At 47.4% G+C, this 21,117-nt stretch overlaps 1 protein-coding gene across 1 annotated transcript in view; it reads left to right on the top strand.

The window, feature by feature from the left end:
• LOC130329598 (interphotoreceptor matrix proteoglycan 2-like) overlaps positions 1–4,524 on the top strand; it is an 88,001-nt gene extending 83,477 nt beyond the window's left edge. Inside the window, exon 8 of the mRNA XM_056553505.1 lies at positions 3,799–4,524. Within this exon, the coding sequence (XP_056409480.1) occupies positions 3,799–3,849 (51 nt within the window). The 3' untranslated portion in view covers positions 3,850–4,524. The remainder of the gene's footprint in view (positions 1–3,798) is intronic.
• The last annotated feature ends 16,593 nt before the right edge of the window (positions 4,525–21,117 follow it).

Below are 21,117 nucleotides of genomic sequence, written 5' to 3' on the forward strand. Positions count from 1 at the left end.
TCGCTACCCCTGACACGGCTCAACCACACAGGTAGCTGGGCCAGGCGAGGTACCGAAGGATAAGGCAGTAGCGTAGTCAAACGTAGCAGAAGGTCAAGGCAGGCGGCAAAGGTGCTGAGTCTAATAACGTAGCGGAAGGTCTGGATACACGGGTAAGGATAACAGGCTATAAGGGTCGCTTAATCTCAGGCTAGGGGCACTGAAGATCTGGCAGGGAAGAGGAGGAGGTGCAGGAACTTATAGAAAAGTGTCAGGTGTGTGACATAACTATGGGCACACTGGGCCTTATAAATTTCAGAGTTCCGGCATGTGCTCGCCCCTGGTGGACAGGGACATGTGTGCCAGAGCTGAGAAGCAGCAGAAGAGGAGTCAGAGGAGCATGGTAAGTGAGGAGCTGGGACTCGCATGCGGGCGCGTCCCGCGATTCGAATACCAGCCCCACCCACAGCAGGGGCAAATTGCTCGCGGCCGGAGTTAACAGCCCTGATCCAGTTTAATGGGTTTAAACCGTTCTCACCGGTGAAGTCCCGGTTGCTTCAGACAGCCAGGACCCACGGCAAATGCCGGGCGCGGATGCCCAGCATTAACCCTTTAGACACCGCGATCAAAGTTGATCGCGGCGTCTAAAGCGAAAGTTAAAGAATCCCGGTAGCTCAGCGGAGCGGATTGGGACTGTTGAGACAAAATCGCGATGTCCCGATCAGTTTACCGGATGACGGGAAGGTCCTCACCTGCCTCCTCGTCGTCCTATCGGCTCCATACCTGATCAGTGTATGCAATCAGAAGATTGCATGTTGTAGCCCCCTATGGGGGCTAAAAAATAAATGTGATAAAAGTGAATTAACCCCTTCCCTATTAAAAGTTTAAATCACCGCCTTTTCCCATTTTTTAAATAAAATAATGTAATAAAAAATAATCATATGTGGTACCGCCGCGTGCATAAATGTCCGAACTATTAAAATATAAGGTTAGCTAAACAACTTTGTTGATGGCGTACACGTAAAAAAAGCCAAAGTACATAATTGTGCAGTTTTGGTCACTTCATATACCATAAAAATATTAATCTGTTGGGGACAGAGGGTGTACCTGTCTATGGCCCTACGTCATAGCGGGTTGAGCCCGACACCTAACAACAGCCAGGACCCGTGGCTAATAGCGCGTGGCACTGATCGCGGTGCCGCGCGCTATTAACCCTTTAGATGCGGCGTTCAAGGTTGAACGCAGCGTCTAAAGTGAAGGTAAACTGTTGCCGGTTAGCTCAGGGGGCTTTTTCGGGACCGCCGCAAAGAAATCGCGGCATCCCGAACAGCTTACAGGACAGCCGGAGGGTCCCTACCTGCCTCCTGGTGTCCGATCGCCGAATCACTGCTGAGTGCCTGAGATCCAGGCATGAGCAGTCAAATGGCAGAATCATTGATCAATGGTTTCCTGTGAGAAACCATTGATCAATGTAAAAGATCAGTGTGTGCAGTGTTATAGCCCCCTATGGGTTAACAATGATCAGTGTAAAAGATCAATGTGTGCAGTGTTAGTCTCCTATGGGATAACAATGATCAGTGTGTGCAGTGTTATAGCCCCCTATGGGATAACAATGATCAGTATAAGAGATCAGTGTGTGCAGTGTTATAGCCCCTTATGGGATAACAATGATCGGTATAAGAGATCAGTGTGTGCAGTGTTATAGCCTCCTATGAGAAACCATTGATCAATGTAAATGATCAGTGTGTGCAGTGTTATAGCCCCCTATGGGATAACAATGATCAGTGTAAGAGATCAGTGTGTGCAGTGTTATAGTCTCCTATGGGATAATAATGATCAGTATAAGAGATCAGTGTGATCGGTGTTATAGTCTCCTATGGGATAATAATGATCAGTATAAGAGATCAGTGTGTGCAGTGTTATAGTCTCCTATGGGATAATAATGATCATTATAAGAGATCAGTGTGTGCAGTGTTATAGCCCCCTATGGGATAACAATGATCAGTGTAAGAGATCAGTGTGTGCAGTGTTATAGTCTCCTATGGGATAATAATGATCAGTATAAGAGATCAGTGTGATCGGTGTTATAGTCTCCTATGGGATAACAATGATCAGTGTAAGATATCAGTGTGTGCAGTGTTATAGCCCCTTATGGGATAATAATGATCAGTATAAGAGATCAGTGTGATCGGTGTTATAGTCTCCTATGGGATAATAATGATCAGTATAAGAGATCAGTGTGTGCAGTGTTATAGTCTCCTATGGGATAACAATGATCAGTATAAGAGATCAGTGTGTGCAGTGTTATAGTCTCCTATGGGATAATAATGATCAGTATAAGAGATCAGTGTGTGCAGTGTTATAGTCTCCTATGGGATAATAATGATCAGTATAAGAGATCAGTGTGATCGGTGTTATAGTCTCCTATGGGATAATAATGATCAGTATAAGAGATCAGTGTGATCGGTGTTATAGTCTCCTATGGGAGCTATAACATTGCAAAAAAAAAAGTTAATAAAGATCATTTAACCCCTTCCCTAAGAAAAGTTTGAATCACCCCCCTTTTCCCATAAAAAAAAATGTGTAAATAAAAAACATATGTTGTATCGCCGCATGTGGAAATGTCCGAATTATAAAAATATATCGTTAATTAAACAGCACAGTCAATGGCGTACGCGCAAAAAAAATTCCATAGTCCAAAATAGCATATTTTTGGTAAATTTTTATATCATGAAAAAATGAATAAAAAGCAATCAAAAAGTCCTATCAATACATAAATAATACCACTAAAAACTTCAGATCACGGCGCAAAAATTGAGCCCTCAGACTGGCCTGTACGTGGAAAAATAAAAAAGTTATAGGGGTCAGAAGAGGACAATTTTAAAGGTATACATTTTCCAGCATGTAGTTATGATTTTTTCCAGAAGTGCGACAATATCCAACCTATATAAGTCGGGGATCATTTTAACCGGATGGACCTACAGAATAATAAGGTGTCATTTTTACCGAAAAATGTACTGCCTAGAAACAGAAGCCCCCAAAAGTTACAAGATTGCATTTATTCTTCAATTTTGTTGTGCAATGATTTTTAAAAGGTAAGGAGGAAAAAACGAAAGGAGTTAATAAAAAGCGATCAAAATAAAAATGGTACCGATAAAAACTACAGACGACGGCGCAAAAAAATTGGCTCTCATACCGCCCCGTATACTGAAAAAATAAAAAGGTTATAGGGGACAGAAGATGCCAATTTGAAACATACTAATTTTGGTTCATGTAGTTTATAATTTAAGTATTAAAATAAAATAAAACCTATATAAATTGCGTATCATTGTAACCATATTCAACTACAGAATAAAGATAAGGTATCATTTTTACCAAAAAGTCCACTGTATAGAAACTGAAGTCCCCAAAAGTTACAAAATGGTGTTTCTTTTTTTTTTATTTTACCTCACAAATATTTTTTGGGGTTTTGCCGCAGGATATATTATAAAATAAGTGATGTCTTTACAAAGTATGATTGGTGACGCAAAAAAACAAGCCCTTATATGGGTCTGTTGGTGCAAAATTGAAAGAGTTATGAGTCCTTAAGGTGAAAATAGACTAAACGTCTAAGGGGTTAAAATTAAAGGTGTCAGCATAAAGTACAATTGGTTGCACAAAAAACAAGTCTCATATGGGTCAGAGGATGGAAAAAAAAAATTTAAATGCATAAAATTTGTGTTGTTCTGGGGTTAATCCCCTCTATCAGTAAAGTTTTCATTTCAGAAGTAAATACCTAATAAAATCCTAAAAAATAACTCAGAATTTTCCCTTCCACAGTTCAAAATTCAAAGACCAGAAATGGTGGCGGCCAATGTGGGACAAAGGTGATCGAAAAAAATTACTGAAAAACTACAACAATAACGACTACAAAAACAATGACAATAAAAACGACAACAACAACAATAACGACTACAAAAACAATGACAATAAAAACGACAACAACAACAATAACGACTACAAAAACAATGACAATAAAAACGACAACAAAAACAATGACAATAAAAACAATGACAATGCTGCTTTACGTTGTGTTCAACATAGTCTGCACTTTACTTCTATGAATGTTAATGAAGAATCTCGCATGAAATGCGCAGGAGACAGATGGCGCCAATGAGGCCGCAGCACTTTACACGTCTTGTATTCTTCTTCTTTATCGATGATATTATATTATCTATATGAACCATAGATGATTTTTTATTATACTTTTATATTATTAGTCGTATATGAACCATAGATGATGTTTTATTATACTTTTATATTATTAGTCGTATATGAACCATAGATGATGTTTTATTATACTTTTATATTATTAGAGTCGTATATGAACTATAAACGAACAAAACGTCTTCTTTGTGACCTCAATGCGCTGCTTATCATGTATACTGAAGCGCCTTTTGCACTCAAAGTGTATTTTGTATAAATACTAATGATGTATAGTTGTGAATTATTACTACGCTGAATTTAACTATTTAAACTTGAACTTTACCGTAATACTAAATAATAGACAAGATATTAATAAATAATAATAAAATAATAAAAATATTATGTAATAATGGTCACAACTCATTTTATGGTGTTAAGTGAGGGGGAGGGGCTGAACACTGCAGCAAGCTGAGAATACACATAAGACTCAGTCGGACATGTTGGATTTTAGCTGCCTGATCTTTTACTTCCCCTCCCTATTCAGAACACATGCATGCTCGGCTTGGGGTTATCAGGATAGCTGAAGCCGACCTTCCTGCTATGTTAAAGGGGTATTCCAGTAGTTTTTTTTATTTGACTATGCTACAGGGGCTGTAAAGATAGTTTAGTTCATAATATAGTGTCTGTACCTGTGTTTGATGCTTTACTCACAATACTTCTGTGATTTTCACCCCAATATTTATTTTTTGCAGCATACAAAATGACTGTTGTCTCAGATTTTTCCCAGGTTGCAATGCGGCCGAGACCTGACATTATTAGTCAGCTGATGACAGGGAGCCTGTCTGCTTCAATGGGTGGAGCGATCATTTGGTGGGAGAGAAATCAATCTGCAACTAATGCAACAGCTGGAGGCACCCTGATTGAAAACCACAGGTCTTTTGAATGGATGCAGCTCATTTATGTTTCAATGGGTGGGAGGCAGGAAAATGGAATTATGGGATTTGTAGTAAAAAAAAAAAGAAAAATCAAACAGGAAATACCAGTTCACAAAAGGCTAGCCACAGTGTTATGGTAATCTCACAACATAGCCATTTAGCCCCAAGACAAGCGCAGATCCTTCCTAAGCATGTCCATTACTGCCTGCCAGGTATGTACTAAAATCCCCTTAAATGTATGGCGGCTTATGTGGTTAGTGCTGTTGGATCTTAAGGCCCGGACTACACTGACACTTTTTGTACCGCTACGTGATTAATTTAACTCTCGAGCTCCAGCTGCTGCCCAGAACATTACATTGAGTTATATGTCTCACCCTGTGGACCGAGGCCGTCACTCAATTAAAAGAAATGGGTTAGTGTACTTCCGAACGCCATTGCTGCTGGTCGGGATATTTTATCTAGACGCTTCAGTAAAAAAAAGAATCTTCATTTGTCACTCTGCTGCCTTTCAGTTCAGCTTTTGTGTTTTTGGTGATCTTGTTTCTGAAAATGCCTCAAAGTTGTTTGAATCATCCCGACAATTTCTGTTATGTTTGTAGAGCGCTCACTTTTAAATTGCAAAGAAAAAAAAATAACGCCATTGATTTGCAAAACATACAAACTATATTTTGGTTGCAAGATCAGAGACCAGAACAAGATTTTGGCTCCACATATACATGTTGTGCATCCTGTGTTACTGTGTTTGCAAGTTGGTTAAGAAAGAAGCCTCGCCACATGGCCTTCGCCATTCCCATTGGAGAGAGCCAAAGGATCACTTGTCCGACTGCTATTTCTGCATTACAAAAATCACTAGAATTTCACTGGAATTTCAAGTTGAAAAATACTGTACAGTATCCCAAAATACCCTCAACCATTAGACCGGTCTCTCATTTCAGTACCCCGGAAACATGGAGTCTGGACACTGTAGAGGATGACCATGTTCATGTTGAGGCGGAGGATATGCCCCATGATGAGAACGATCCAGACTTCACAGTAAGTTCCTCAGAAGTGCACACACATTCGGTCGGGCTGACCTTAAGAATTTAGTTTGTGAACTGAACCTATCAAAATCCCAATCAGAGCTTCTACCATCAAGGCTTAAAAGGCTGGAACTTGTTAGGAGAAAAAAAATAGAATCTGTTCATTCCAACAGCGACAACAAGAATTTGAACACCTTTTTTATTTCTTTAAAAGGAAGACGGCCTCGTTCATTGTAATGATGTTGATGCTCTGAACGCTGTGTTGTGCAGTATAATTCTCTAGAGTGGAGGCTATTTATTGACTCCTCCAAAACCAGCTTGAAATCAGTACTTTTGCACAATGGTAACGAAAACCCCTCCATTCCCATTGGTTACAGGGCCCCCATTAAGGAGACCTAAGAAAACATTGTTTTATTATGGATGGTTCAGTATGAAAGGACATGAGAGATGGACAAAACCGTTATATAAAAAAAATAAACAATGGCCACTAAGAAGACAGCTATTTCTGGGAACCAAAAATGTCATCGGTCAGCCTCTGGTGGACCCCAGAAAGTCTACCAGCCATCTCTACACATTAAACTATCTGTAAATGGAGAAAAAATAGGGAAACCAGAGGGGGCGCCTCGTGTGATACCGTAAGGATGGTGAAAGAGAGAGAGATGGTGGGGCCTATTCCACCCCTAGGTAGTAGCTGCTCACCTTGCAGCAAGTAAAAACTTGCATATCAACCCACAATAGGGTTTAGAGAGGAAGCCGGAACCGCTGCTGAGCCTTAGGTTGCAGGAGAGGTGAAACCACCTCCTGAGATGGGACCAATAATAGCAAAGCAAAAAGAAACCTTCGGATGGCGCTACTGGTTCCAATGATAGAGGTAACAAATTGTAGCCAAAGATGTAGGTAGTACAAAACACTGGACAGTTTATTTAGTAAACCATAAAACAATAAAACAGAAGGATTACGCGTTTCTAATCTGAAGCAGGGGGAGGCTCCCTCGAAATGAGTAATCCTTCTGTTTTATGGTTTACTAAATAAACTGTCCAGTGTTTTGTACTACCTTCCTCTCTGGCTACAGTTTGTTACCCCTACCATTGGAACCAGCAGCGCCATCCGAAGGTTTCTTTTTTTTTGCTATTATTGGTACACATTAAACCGGGGATTGATAAAAAAAAATTTTGTTAAAGGGATGGCGACGATTTTAGTTTTCTAAAAAAAATAATAATAATTTCCACGGGGCATTGAAGTTAACATCAAGGAAGGCCTAGTCGTTGGCCTTCAAATTCGAGAATTAATGAACGATTCTGAGTTTGATGCCAACTTAAATGACCATGAAACACCAGGATGGGAGTCATTCAAGACACTTAGTTCAAAACCTTCATGGAAATAACAAGGCAATGACTATAAGGACCTTGCTGAGGAATTACTTCAGAACTATAAAGCTCTTGGTTGCAATATGTCACTGAAGATACTTTTCTTCATTCACATTCAGATTTTTCCCAGAAAATGTAGGTGACGTCAGCGACAAGCACGGTGAGCCATCCCACCAGGACATATCCAGCATGGAATCAAGGCAAGTGGAGCCCAGACATAATGGCTGATTACTGCTGCAAAATACAGAAGAAAATCATGTAAAATACTTTAAAAACTGCCATTAATATTAGAATGAAGCTATTTTCAGCTGCCAGCAAATGCAAACAATTTTAACGTGTGTTACTCAAACTATACCCGACACAAATCTGAAAAGCAGATTCAGAATCCGTGGGGAAAACACTAAGAATGACCCTACTGAAACTATGTGAAATTTGGTTTACCAGTGTTATTATTTGACGTGGCCCTTACTGTTTATATAATCTGGGCTCCTCCAGCTGTCATAACCCGATCACAGGGGTCTGGGTGGCCCCATTCTTGAGATGGCTGCAGATCCAAAAGGTGGGACCCCAATCTAGAAAATGTTTCTGATGAGCAAATCTACAGTAATATTCCCCAGATCTGATGAGGCGGCTGATGATTTCATAAGTCTTTTCGCTTTCTACAGACTCATTCACACAGAGGAATTTCGGAATCCGGCGAAAAACTCAAATTCTTATGCAGCCGTGTCCTATTGTTTTCAATGGAATTCTGCTGCACGGTGTAGACGACAGAATTTCCGTGGTGGAAACTGCTGCTATGAAAATTCAAAATCTGGAGTAAATGAACAGGTCAGATCTTTCTGCGGAATCTGCTTGAAAATGCCTTTCTGAGTGGTCCTAGTGCCAGCTTATTTAGTCATTGCCTGCTGCCTGCAGGAGGTCTACCTGGGCCCTAAGTGTTCAATTCCCTGGAGAGGTTTGGTACAAGGCCCTGAGGTCTCCTAGGACTGTGTCCTGTTCTAGAACTGTGTCATCTCCTGGGGCTGTGTTACGCCGAGCGCTCCGGGTTCCCGCTCCTCCCCGGACCGCTCGCTACACTCTCGCTCCCGCAGCGCCCCGGTCAGATCCACTGACCGGGTGCGCTGCGATACCGCCTCCAGCCGGGATGCGATTCGCGATGCGGGTGGCGCCCGCTCGCGATGCGCACCCCGGCTCCCGTACCTGACTCGCTCTCCGTCGGTCCTGTCCCGGCGCGCGCGGCCCCGCTCCCTAGGGCGCGCACGCGCCGGGTCTCTGCGATTTAAAGGGCCACTGCGCCGCTGATTGGCGCAGTGGTTCTAATCAGTGTGTTCACCTGTGCACTCCCTATGTATACCTCACTTCCCCTGCACTCCCTCGCCGGATCTTGTTGCCATTGTGCCAGTGAAAGCGTTCCCTTGTTTGTTCCTAGCCTGTGTTCCAGACCTCCTGCCGTTGCCCCTGACTACGATCCTTGCTGCCTGCCCCGACCTTCTGCTACGTCCGACCTTGCTCTTGTCTACTCCCTTGTACCGCGCCTATCTTCAGCAGTCAGAGAGGTTGAGCCGTTGCTAGTGGATATGACCTGGTCACTACCGCCGCAGCAAGACCATCCCGCTTTGCGGCGGGCTCTGGTGAATACCAGTAGTGACTTAGAACCGGTCCACTAGCACGGTCCACGCCAATCCCTCTCTGGCACAGAGGATCCACCTCCTGCCAGCCGGCATCGAGACAGTAGATCCGGCCATGGATCCCGCTGAAGTTCCTCTGCCAGTTGTCGCCGACCTCACCACGGTGGTCGCCCAGCAGTCACAACAGATAGCGCAACAAGGCCACCAGCTGTCTCAACTGACCGTGATGCTACAGCAGCTACTACCACAGCTTCAGCAATCATCTCCTCCGCCAGCTCCTGCACCTCCTCCGCAGCGAGTGGCCGCCTCAGGCCTACGACTATCCTTGCCGGATAAATTTGATGGGGACTCTAAGTTTTGCCGTGGCTTTCTTTCACAATGTTCCCTGCACTTGGAGATGATGTCGGACCAGTTTCCTACTGAAAGGTCTAAGGTGGCTTTCGTAGTCAGCCTTCTGTCTGGAAAAGCTCTGTCATGGGCCACACCGCTCTGGGACCGCAATGACCCCGTCACTGCCTCTGTACACTCCTTCTTCTCGGAAATTCGAAGTGTCTTTGAGGAACCTGCCCGAGCCTCTTCTGCTGAGACTGCCCTGTTGAACCTGGTCCAGGGTAATTCTTCCGTTGGCGAGTACGCCGTGCAATTCCGTACTCTTGCTTCAGAACTTTCCTGGAATAATGAGGCCCTCTGCGCGACCTTTAAAAAAGGCCTATCCAGCAACATTAAAGATGTTCTGGCCGCACGAGAAATTCCTGCTAACCTACATGAACTCATTCATCTAGCCACTCGCATTGACATGCGTTTTTCCGAAAGGCGTCAGGAGCTCCGCCAGGATATGGACTTTGTTCGCACGAGGCGTTTTTTCTCCCCGGCTCCTCTCTCCTCTGGTCCTCTGCAATCCGTTCCTGTGCCTTCCGCCGTGGAGGCTATGCAAGTTGACCGGTCTCGCCTGACACCTCAAGAGAGGACACGACGCCGCATGGAGAATCTCTGCCTGTACTGTGCCGGTACCGAACACTTCCTGAAGGATTGTCCTATCCGTCCTCCCCGCCTGGAAAGACGTACGCTGACTCCGCACAAAGGTGAAACAGTCCTTGATGTCAACTCTGCTTCTCCACGTCTTACTGTGCCTGTGCGGATATCTGCCTCTACCTTCTCCTTCTCCACTAAGGCATTCTTGGACTCCGGATCTGCAGGAAACTTTATTTTGGCCTCTCTCATCAACAGGTTCAACATCCCAGTGACCAGTCTCGCCAGACCTCTCTACATCAATTGCGTTAACAATGAAAGATTGGACTGTGCCGTGCGTTACCGCACGGAACCCCTCCTAATGTGCATCGGACCTCACCACGAAAAAATTGAGTTTTTGGTCCTCTCCAATTGCACTTCCGAAATTCTCCTTGGACTACCCTGGCTTCAACACCATTCCCCAACCCTGGATTGGTCCACAGGGGAGATCAAGAGTTGGGGTCCCTCTTGTTTCAAGGACTGCCTTAAACCGGTTACCAGTACTCCTTGCCGTGACCCTGTGGTTCCCCCTGTAACCGGTCTCCCTAAGGCCTATATGGACTTTGCGGATGTTTTTTGCAAAAAACAAGCTGAGACTCTACCTCCTCACAGGCCTTATGACTGTCCTATTGACCTACTCCCGGGCACTACTCCACCCCGGGGCAGAATTTATCCTCTCTCTGCCCCAGAGACTCTTGCTATGTCTGAGTACATCCAGGAAAATTTAAAAAAGGGCTTTATCCGCAAATCCTCCTCTCCTGCCGGAGCCGGATTTTTCTTTGTGTCCAAAAAAGATGGCTCCCTACGTCCTTGCATTGACTACCGCGGTCTTAATAAAATCACGGTAAAGAACCGCTACCCTCTACCTCTCATCTCTGAACTCTTTGATCGCCTCCAAGGTGCCCACATCTTTACCAAACTGGACTTGAGGTGCTTATAATCTCATCCGCATCAGAGAGGGGGATGAATGGAAAACGGCATTTAACACTAGAGATGGACACTTTGAGTATCTGGTCATGCCCTTTGGCCTGTGCAACGCCCCTGCCGTCTTCCAAGACTTTAATGAAATTTTTCGTGATCTCTTATATTCCTGTGTTGTTGTGTATCTGGACGATATCCTGATTTTTTCTGCCAACCTAGAAGAACACCGCCAGCATGTCCGCATGGTTCTTCAGAGACTTCGTGACAATCAACTTTATGCCAAAATGGAGAAATGTCTGTTTGAATGTCAATCTCTTCCTTTCCTAGGATACTTGGTCTCTGGCCAGGGACTACAAATGGATCCAGACAAACTCTCTGCCGTCTTAGATTGGCCACGCCCCTCCGGACTCCGTGCTATCCAACGTTTTTTGGGGTTCGCCAATTATTACAGACAATTTATTCCACATTTTTCCACCATTGTGGCTCCTATCGTGGCTTTAACCAAAAAGAATGCCAATCCTAAGTCATGGCCTCCTCAAGCGGAAGACGCCTTTAAACAGCTCAAGTCTGCCTTTTCTTCAGCTCCCGTGCTCTCCAGACCTGACCCATCTAAACCCTTCCTATTGGAGGTTGATGCCTCCTCAGTAGGAGCTGGAGCGGTCCTTCTACAAAAAAATTCTTCCGGGCATGCTGTTACTTGTGGTTTTTTTTCTAAGACCTTCTCTCCGGCGGAGAGGAACTACTCCATCGGGGATCGAGAGCTTCTAGCCATTAAATTAGCACTTGAGGAATGGAGGCATCTGCTGGAGGGATCAAGATTTCCAGTTATTATTTACACCGATCACAAGAACCTCTCCTATCTCCAGTCTGCCCAACGGCTGAATCCTCGCCAGGCCAGGTGGTCTCTGTTCTTTGCCCGATTTAATTTTGAAATTCACTTTCGGCCTGCCGATAAGAACATTAGGGCCGATGCTCTCTCTCGTTCCTCGGATGCCTCGGAAGTAGAGCTCTCTCCGCAACACATCATTCCTCCTGACTGCCTGATCTCCACTTCTCCAGCCTCCATCAGGCAAACTCCTCCAGGGAAGACCTTCATCTCCCCACGCCAACGCCTCGGAATCCTCAAATGGGGTCACTCCTCCCATCTCGCAGGTCATGCGGGCATCAAGAAATCCGTCCAACTCATCTCTCGTTTCTATTGGTGGCCGACTCTGGAGACGGATGTTGTGGATTTTGTGCGAGCCTGCACTGTCTGTGCCCGGGATAAGACTCCTCGCCAGAAGCCCGCTGGTCTTCTTCATCCTCTGCCTGTTCCCGAACAGCCTTGGTCTCTGATTGGTATGGACTTTATTACAGACTTACCCTCATCCCGTGGCAACACTGTTGTTTGGGTGGTCGTTGATCGATTCTCCAAGATGGCACATTTCATCCCTCTTCCTGGTCTTCCTTCTGCGCCTCAGTTGGCAAAACAATTTTTTGTACACATTTTTCGTCTTCACGGGTTGCCCACGCAGATCGTCTCGGATAGAGGCGTCCAATTCGTGTCTAAATTCTGGAGGGCTCTCTGTAAACAACTCAAGATTAAATTAAACTTTTCTTCTGCTTATCATCCTCAATCCAATGGGCAAGTAGAAAGAATTAACCAGGTCCTGGGTGATTATTTACGGCATTTTGTTTCCTCCCGTCAGGATGACTGGGCAGATCTTCTACCATGGGCCGAATTCTCGTATAACTTCAGAGTTTCTGAATCTTCTTCCAAATCCCCATTTTTCGTGGTGTACGGCCGTCACCCTCTTCCCCCCCTCCCTACTCCCTTGCCCTCTGGTGTACCCGCTGTGGATGAAATAACTCGTGATCTTTCCACCATATGGAAAGAGACCCAAAATTCTCTCTTACAGGCTTCATCACGCATGAAGAAGTTTGCTGATAAGAAAAGAAGAGCTCCCCCCATTTTTTCTCCCGGAGACAAGGTATGGCTCTCCGCTAAATATGTCCGCTTCCGTGTTCCCAGCTACAAATTGGGACCACGCTATCTTGGTCCTTTCAAAATTTTGTGCCAGATTAATCCTGTCTCTTATAAACTTCTTCTCCCTCCTTCTCTTCGTATTCCTAATGCCTTTCACGTTTCTCTTCTTAAACCACTCATCATCAACCGTTTCTCTCCTAAACTTATCTCTCCCACTCCTGTCTCCGGTTCTTCAGACATCTTTCCTGTAAAGGAGATACTGGCCTCCAAAAAGGTCAGAGGAAAAACCTTCTTTTTGGTTGACTGGGAGGGCTGTGGTCCTGAAGAGAGATCCTGGGAACCTGAGGACAATATCCTAGATAAAAATCTGGTCCTCAGGTTCTCAGGCTCCAAGAAGAGGGGGAGACCCAAGGGGGGGGGTACTGTTACGCCGAGCGCTCCGGGTTCCCGCTCCTCCCCGGAGCGCTCGCTACACTCTCGCTCCCGCAGCGCCCTGGTCAGATCCACTGACCGGGTGCGCTGCGATACCGCCTCCAGCCGGGATGCGATTCGCGATGCGGGTGGCGCCCGCTCGCGATGCGCACCCCGGCTCCCGTACCTGACTCGCTCTCCGTCGGTCCTGTCCCGGCGCGCGCGGCCCCGCTCCCTAGGGCGCGCGCGCGCCGGGTCTCTGCGATTTAAAGGGCCACTGCGCCGCTGATTGGCACAGTGGTTCTAATCAGTGTGTTCACCTGTGCACTCCCTATGTATACCTCACTTCCCCTGCACTCCCTCGCCGGATCTTGTTGCCATTGTGCCAGTGAAAGCGTTTCCTTGTGTGTTCCTAGCCTGTGTTCCAGACCTCCTGCCGTTGCCCCTGACTACGATCCTTGCTGCCTGCCCCGACCTTCTGCTACGTCCGACCTTGCTTCTGTCTACTCCCTTGTACCGCGCCTATCTTCAGCAGTCAGAGAGGTTGAGCCGTTGCTAGTGGATACGACCTGGTCACTACCGCCGCAGCAAGACCATCCCGCTTTGCGGCGGGCTCTGGTGAATACCAGTAGTGACTTAGAACCGGTCCACTAGCACGGTCCACGCCAATCCCTCTCTGGCACAGAGGATCCACCTCCTGCCAGCCGGCATCGAGACAGGCTGTATCCTCTTATGGGACTTTGTCATCTCCTAGGGTGGTCACCGTTGGGGGCTGTGTCATCTTCTGTGGCTGTGTTATCCCTGGGACTGTGTCCTCTCCTAGGACTGTGTCATCTTCTGGGACTGTCATTCTCTAAAACTATTTAATCTCCTAGAACTTTGACATCTCCTGGGAATGTAATTTCCCAGAACTGTGCCATCTCCTAGGACTGTTATATCCCACGACTCTGTCATCTTCTGGGACTGTGCCATCACCTAGGACTGTCATTTCCCAGGACTGTGCCGTCTCCTGGGACTGTGTCATTTCCCAGGACTGTGCCATATCCCAGGTCTGTGCCATTTCCCTACAGTCCGGGAAGGGGGGAGGTTGTCTACAGTCCGGGGAAGGGGGGGGGGGGGGTAGGTTGTCTACAGTCCGGGGAAGGGGGGGGGTAGGTTGTCTACAGTCCTGGGAAGGGGGGGGGAGGTTGTCTACAGTCCTGGGAAGGGGGGGGAGGTTGTCTACAGTCCGGGGAAGGGGGGGGGGGGGGAGGTTGTCTACAGTCTGGGGAAGGGGGGGGGGAGGTTGTCTACAGTCTGGGGAAGGGGGGGGGGAGGTTGTCTACAGTCCGGGGAAGGGGGGGGGAGGTTGTCTACAGTCCGGGGAAGGGGGGGGGGGAGAGGTTGTCTACAGTCCGGGGAAGGGGGGGGGGGGTCGTTGTCTACAGTCCGGGGAAGGGGGGGTTGTCTGCAGAGTCATCTCTCTCCTCTGCTTTTTGTCCTCCATGATCCTCATCCTATAGATATAGACTGATGACTGGAGTCCCCGGTGACTGCCGGACGCCCCTCAGTATAGCACGTCCTTATTGTCACATTTGTCATTTGTGTCCAGGACGGGGTCATTATTCTATTGAATCACAATTCAGGAGATTTGTCCGATCCTCATTCGGTAATTTTCTCCGTAATCTTTAGGTTATTTTAGGATCTTTGTGGTTTTTGTTCTGTATCGGAAGGGACTAACAATTGTCTCCAGGTCTCTATCTGCTCATGTGAAAGGCCGGCATGTAATACCACATTTCTCCTCCAGGGGACACTGCAGGCAAAATAACCAAACTGAATGGAATCAGTCGGCCGGTCCAGAGCTGCAGATCCCGGGGGTTAATCTTCTCTTTTCTGATCGCTCTTTGTTAAGTTGAAGAGGCTGAGCTGCTGCAGCGCCTCCTCCCTCCCTGCCGAGCCTTCTACATCACTCATTGGACAATATAAAATAACTTAAAATAGTAATAATTATAATAATTTTTAACATAAATATAAAGTCGGATGTATCACAGAACAAATGATTAAATTGTATAAATAACCGAATGAGAAAAAAATCCAGACAGAAAAAAATGAAATGTCATAAAAGGGAAAAGAGCGCGGCCTGTGGGGGAGGGGCTTGTTAATAAAATACACAAAATTAGGAGAGAACTGCAAATAATCATTTTATTACAAGACAAAACAAGCAAAGTCTTCACAATACAGAGAACATGATCCTCACCTGGGCACATGTCTGAAGCTTCCACAAGGAGGCGCTGTAGGCACATGTCTGCAGCTTCCACACGGAGGCGCTGTAGGCACATGTCTGAAGCTTCCACACGGAGGCGCTGTAGGCACATGTCTGAAGCTTCCACAAGGTGGTGCTGTAGGCACATGTCTGAAGCTTCCACACGGAGGCGCTGTAGGCACATGTCTGAAGCTTCCACAAGGAGGCGCTGTAGGCACATGTCTGAAGCTTCCACAAGGTGGTGCTGTAGGCACATGTCTGAAGCTTCCACAAGGAGGCGCTGTAGGCACATGTCTGAAGATTCCACAAGGTGGTGCTGTAGGCACATGTCTGAAGCTTCCACAAGGAGGCGCTGTAGGCACATGTCTAAAGCTTCCACACGGAGGCGCTGTAGGCACATGTCTGAAGCTTCCACAAGGAGGCGCTGTAGGCACATGTCTGAAGCTTCCACAAGGTGGTGCTGTAGGCACATGTCTGAAGCTTCCACAAGGAGGCGCTGTAGGCACATGTCTGAAGCTTCCACAAGGTGGTGCTGTAGGCACATGTCTGAAGCTTCCACAAGGAGGCGCTGTAGGCACATGTCTGAAGCTTCCACACGGAGGCGCTGTAGGCACATGTCTGAAGCTTCCACACGGAGGCGCTGTAGGCACATGTCTGAAGCTTCCACAAGGTGGTGCTGTAGGCACATGTCTGAAGCTTCCACACGGAGGCGCTGTAGGCACATGTCTGAAGCTTCCACAAGGAGGCGCTGTAGGCACATGTCTGAAGCTTCCACAAGGAGGCGCTGTAGGCACATGTCTGAAGCTTCCACAAGGAGGCGCTGTAGGCACATGTCTGAAGCTTCCACAAGGAGGCGCTGTAGGCACATGTCTGAAGCTTCCACAAGGAGGCGCTGTAGGCACATGTCTGAAGCTTCCACAAGGAGGCGCTGTAGGCACATGTCTGAAGCTTCCACAAGGAGGCGCTGTAGGCACATGTCAAGCTTCCACAAGGAGGCGCTGTAGGCACATGTCTGAAGCTTCCACAAGGAGGCGCTGTAGGCACATGTCTGAAGCTTCCACAAGGTGGCGCTGTAGGCACATGTCTGAAGCTTCCACAAGGAGGCGCTGTAGGCACATGTCTAAAGCTTCCACACGGAGGCGCTGTAGGCACATGTCTGAAGCTTCCACAAGGAGGCGCTGTAGGCACATGTCTGAAGCTTCCACAAGGTGGTGCTGTAGGCACATGTCTGAAGCTTCCACAAGGAGGCGCTGTAGGCACATGTCTGAAGCTTCCACAAGGTGGTGCTGTAGGCACATGTCTGAAGCTTCCACACGGAGGCGCTGTAGGCACATGTCTGAAGCTTCCACAAGGAGGCGCTGTAGGCACATGTCTGAAGCTTCCACAAGGTGGCGCTGTAGGCACATGTCTGAAGCTTCCACAAGGAGGCGCTGTAGGCACATGTCTGAAGCTTCCACAAGGAGGCGCTGTAGGCACATGTCTGAAGCTTCCACAAGGTGGTGCTGTAGGCACATGTCTGAAGCTTCCACAAGGAGGCGCTGTAGGCACATGTCTGAAGCTTCCACAAGGAGGCGCTGTAGGCACATGTCTGAAGCTTCCACAAGGTGGTGCTGTAGGCACATGTCTGAAGCTTCCACAAGGAGGCGCTGTAGGCACATGTCTGAAGCTTCCACAAGGAGGCGCTGTAGGCACATGTCTAAAGCTTCCACAAGGAGGCGCTGTAGGCACATGTCTGAAGCTTCCACAAGGTGGTGCTGTAGGCACATGTCTGAAGCTTCCACACGGAGGCGCTGTAGGCACATGTCTGAAGCTTCCACACGGAGGCGCTGTAGGCACATGTCTGAAGCTTCCACACGGAGGCGCTGTAGGCACATGTCTGAAGCTTCCACACGGAGGCGCTGTAGGCACATGTCTGAAGCTTCCACAAGGTGGTGCTGTAGGCACATGTCTGAAGCTTCCACAAGGTGGCGCTGTAGGCACATGTCTGAAGCTTCCACAAGGAGGCGCTGTAGGCACATGTCTGAAGCTTCCACAAGGTGGTGCTGTAGGCACATGTCTGAAGCTTCCACAAGGTGGTGCTGTAGGCACATGTCTGAAGCTTCCACAAGGAGGCGCTGTAGGCACATGTCTGAAGCTTCCACAAGGAGGCGCTGTAGGCACATGTCTGAAGCTTCCACAAGGAGGCGCTGTAGGCACATGTCTGAAGCTTCCACAAGGAGGCGCTGTAGGCACATGTCTGAAGCTTCCACAAGGTGGTGCTGTAGGCACATGTCTGAAGCTTCCACAAGGAGGCGCTGTAGGCACATGTCTGAAGCTTCCACACGGAGGCGCTGTAGGCACATGTCTGAAGCTTCCACAAGGAGGCGCTGTAGGCACATGTCTAAAGCTTCCACACGGAGGCGCTGTAGGCACATGTCTGAAGCTTCCACACGGAGGCGCTGTAGGCACATGTCTGAAGCTTCCACACGGAGGCGCTGTAGGCACATGTCTGAAGCTTCCACAAGGAGGCGCTGTAGGCACATGTCTGAAGCTTCCACACGGAGGCGCTGTAGGCACATGTCTGAAGCTTCCACAAGGAGGCGCTGTAGGCACATGTCTGAAGCTTCCACAAGGAGGCGCTGTAGGCACATGTCTGAAGCTTCCACAAGGAGGCGCTGTAGGCACATGTCTGAAGCTTCCACACGGAGGCGCTGTAGGCACATGTCTGAAGCTTCCACAAGGAGGCGCTGTAGGCACATGTCTGAAGCTTCCACAAGGAGGCGCTGTAGGCACATGTCTGAAGCTTCCACAAGGAGGCGCTGTAGGCACATGTCTGAAGCTTCCACACGGAGGCGCTGTAGGCACATGTCTGAAGCTTCCACAAGGAGGCGCTGTAGGCACATGTCTGAAGCTTCCACAAGGAGGCGCTGTAGGCACATGTCTGAAGCTTCCACAAGGTGGTGCTGTAGGCACATGTCTGAAGCTTCCACAAGGAGGCGCTGTAGGCACATGTCTGAAGCTTCCACAAGGAGGCGCTGTAGGCACATGTCTGAAGCTTCCACAAGGAGGCGCTGTAGGCACATGTCTGAAGCTTCCACAAGGTGGTGCTGTAGGCACATGTCTGAAGCTTCCACAAGGAGGCGCTGTAGGCACATGTCTGAAGCTTCCACAAGGTGGTGCTGTAGGCACATGTCTGAAGCTTCCACAAGGAGGCGCTGTAGGCACATGTCTGAAGCTTCCACAAGGTGGTGCTGTAGGCACATGTCTGAAGCTTCCACAAGGTGGTGCTGTAGGCACATGTCTGAAGCTTCCACAAGGAGGCGCTGTAGGCACATGTCTGAAGCTTCCACAAGGTGGTGCTGTAGGCACATGTCTGAAGCTTCCACAAGGAGGCGCTGTAGGCACATGTCTGAAGCTTCCACAAGGAGGCGCTGTAGGCACATGTCTGAAGCTTCCACAAGGTGGTGCTGTAGGCACATGTCTGAAGCTTCCACAAGGAGGCGCTGTAGGCACATGTCTGAAGCTTCCACAAGGTGGTGCTGTAGGCACATGTCTGAAGCTTCCACAAGGTGGCGCTGTAGGCACATGTCTGAAGCTTCCACAAGGAGGCGCTGTAGGCACATGTCTGAAGCTTAGTTTGTCTAGAACAGTTCAGGCGGTACCTTGACCACCGACTGATCCCATTCTCTAGGTTTCTATTTCTTTTTAATTAAAAAGTTATAAAAAAAGAAGAATGTGCAGGTAACGGGACCTTTAGTATCAGGGGCCCCACACATGTAGTAAGTGCCTTTAGCTCATCCTCATTTAAGGGAACAAAGCTGCAATCCCGGTCTTGGCCCGTACTGTGACGCACAGATTATATTATTCTAAAATTATGAAATGTGGAAACCCCAAAAGTGGCAGCAGTCATCACCATACTGGACAGGTCATCACCGTAGTGCATGGGTCATCACCATACTGGACAGGTCATCACCGTAGTGCATGGGTCATCACCATACTGGACAGGTCATCACCGTAGTGCATGGGTCATCACCGTAGTGCATGGATCATCACCGGACTGGACGGGTCATCACCATAGTCCACTAGCCAATCATCAGAATTAAAGCTCCTCCTATATATTTCGTAGCGTTACATGATTAATACATTTGCAGAACATTTGGAGCCATCGGGCGGGTCGGATCTTCATTCCTTATTCTCCACATTCACCACACAATTCTCTCTTCGCGATTTTTCAGCCTGAAACACCAGCAGGTGACTGCGGAGCGTATCGTCCGGCCCGGAAATGATATGTGAGGGGTCACTGTCCTGTAGGGTGAAAATGTAGTTTATATTACAATAATATTACAGTTAATATATAATAATATAAATCAACAATATATAAAAATAACAATAATAAACATTTAACACATCCCGGTGTGATCTGTCCACTCCCCCTCAACCCTCTGCACACATTCACCTCTGCTCTGCAACACACGGCTCTGCTCAGATAGAGGCGCGAGTGGTTATAGATGAATCCTTGAGTCCAAGGGTAAAATTGTGAACCTGCCCTTCACTACAACAGCTCGAGGGCATCCAGGTGGGGCAATGTAGTGAGCAATGATGCATACGGTACAATATGACACAGGTCAAGAGCAATATGGCCACCAATGTAGTGAGCAGCGATGCATACAGTACAATATGACACAGGTCAAGAGCAATATGGCCACCAATGTAGTGTGCAGCGATGCATGCAGTACAATATGCAACAGGTCAAGAGCAATATGGCCGGCCAATGTAGTGAGCAGCGATGCATACAGTACAATATGACACAGGTCAAGAGCAATATGGCCACCAATGTAGTGAGCAGCGATGCATACAGTACAATATGCAACAGGTCAAGAGCAATATGGCCGGCCAAAGTAGTGAGCAGTGATGCATACAGTACAATATGCAACAGGTCAAGAGCAATATGGCCGCCAATGTAGCGAGCAGCGATGCATGCAGTACAATATGCAACAGGTCAAGAGCAATATGGCCGGCCAATGCAGTGAGCAGTGATGCATACAGTATAATATGCGACAGGTCAAGAGTAATATGGCCACCAATGTAGTGAGCAGCGATGCATACAGTACAATATGCAACACGTCAAGAGCAATATGGCTGCCAATGTAGTGTGCAGCGATGCATGCAGTACAATATGCAACAGGTCGAGAGCAATATGGCCGGCCAATGTAGTGAGCAGCGATGCATACAGTACAATATGACACAGGTCAAGAGCAATATGGCCACCAATGTAGTGAGCAGCGATGCATACAGTACAATATGCAACAGGTCAAGAGCAATATGGCCGCCAATGTAGCGAGCAGCGATGCATGCAGTACAATATGCAACAGGTCAAGAGCAATATGGCCGGCCAATGCAGTGAGCAGTGATGCATACAGTATAATATGCGACAGGTCAAGAGTAATATGGCCACCAATGTAGTGTGCAGCGATGCA

The sequence above is a fragment of the Hyla sarda genome, unplaced genomic scaffold, assembly GCF_029499605.1.
Source record: "Hyla sarda isolate aHylSar1 unplaced genomic scaffold, aHylSar1.hap1 scaffold_319, whole genome shotgun sequence".
Lineage (NCBI taxonomy): Eukaryota > Metazoa > Chordata > Amphibia > Anura > Hylidae > Hyla > Hyla sarda.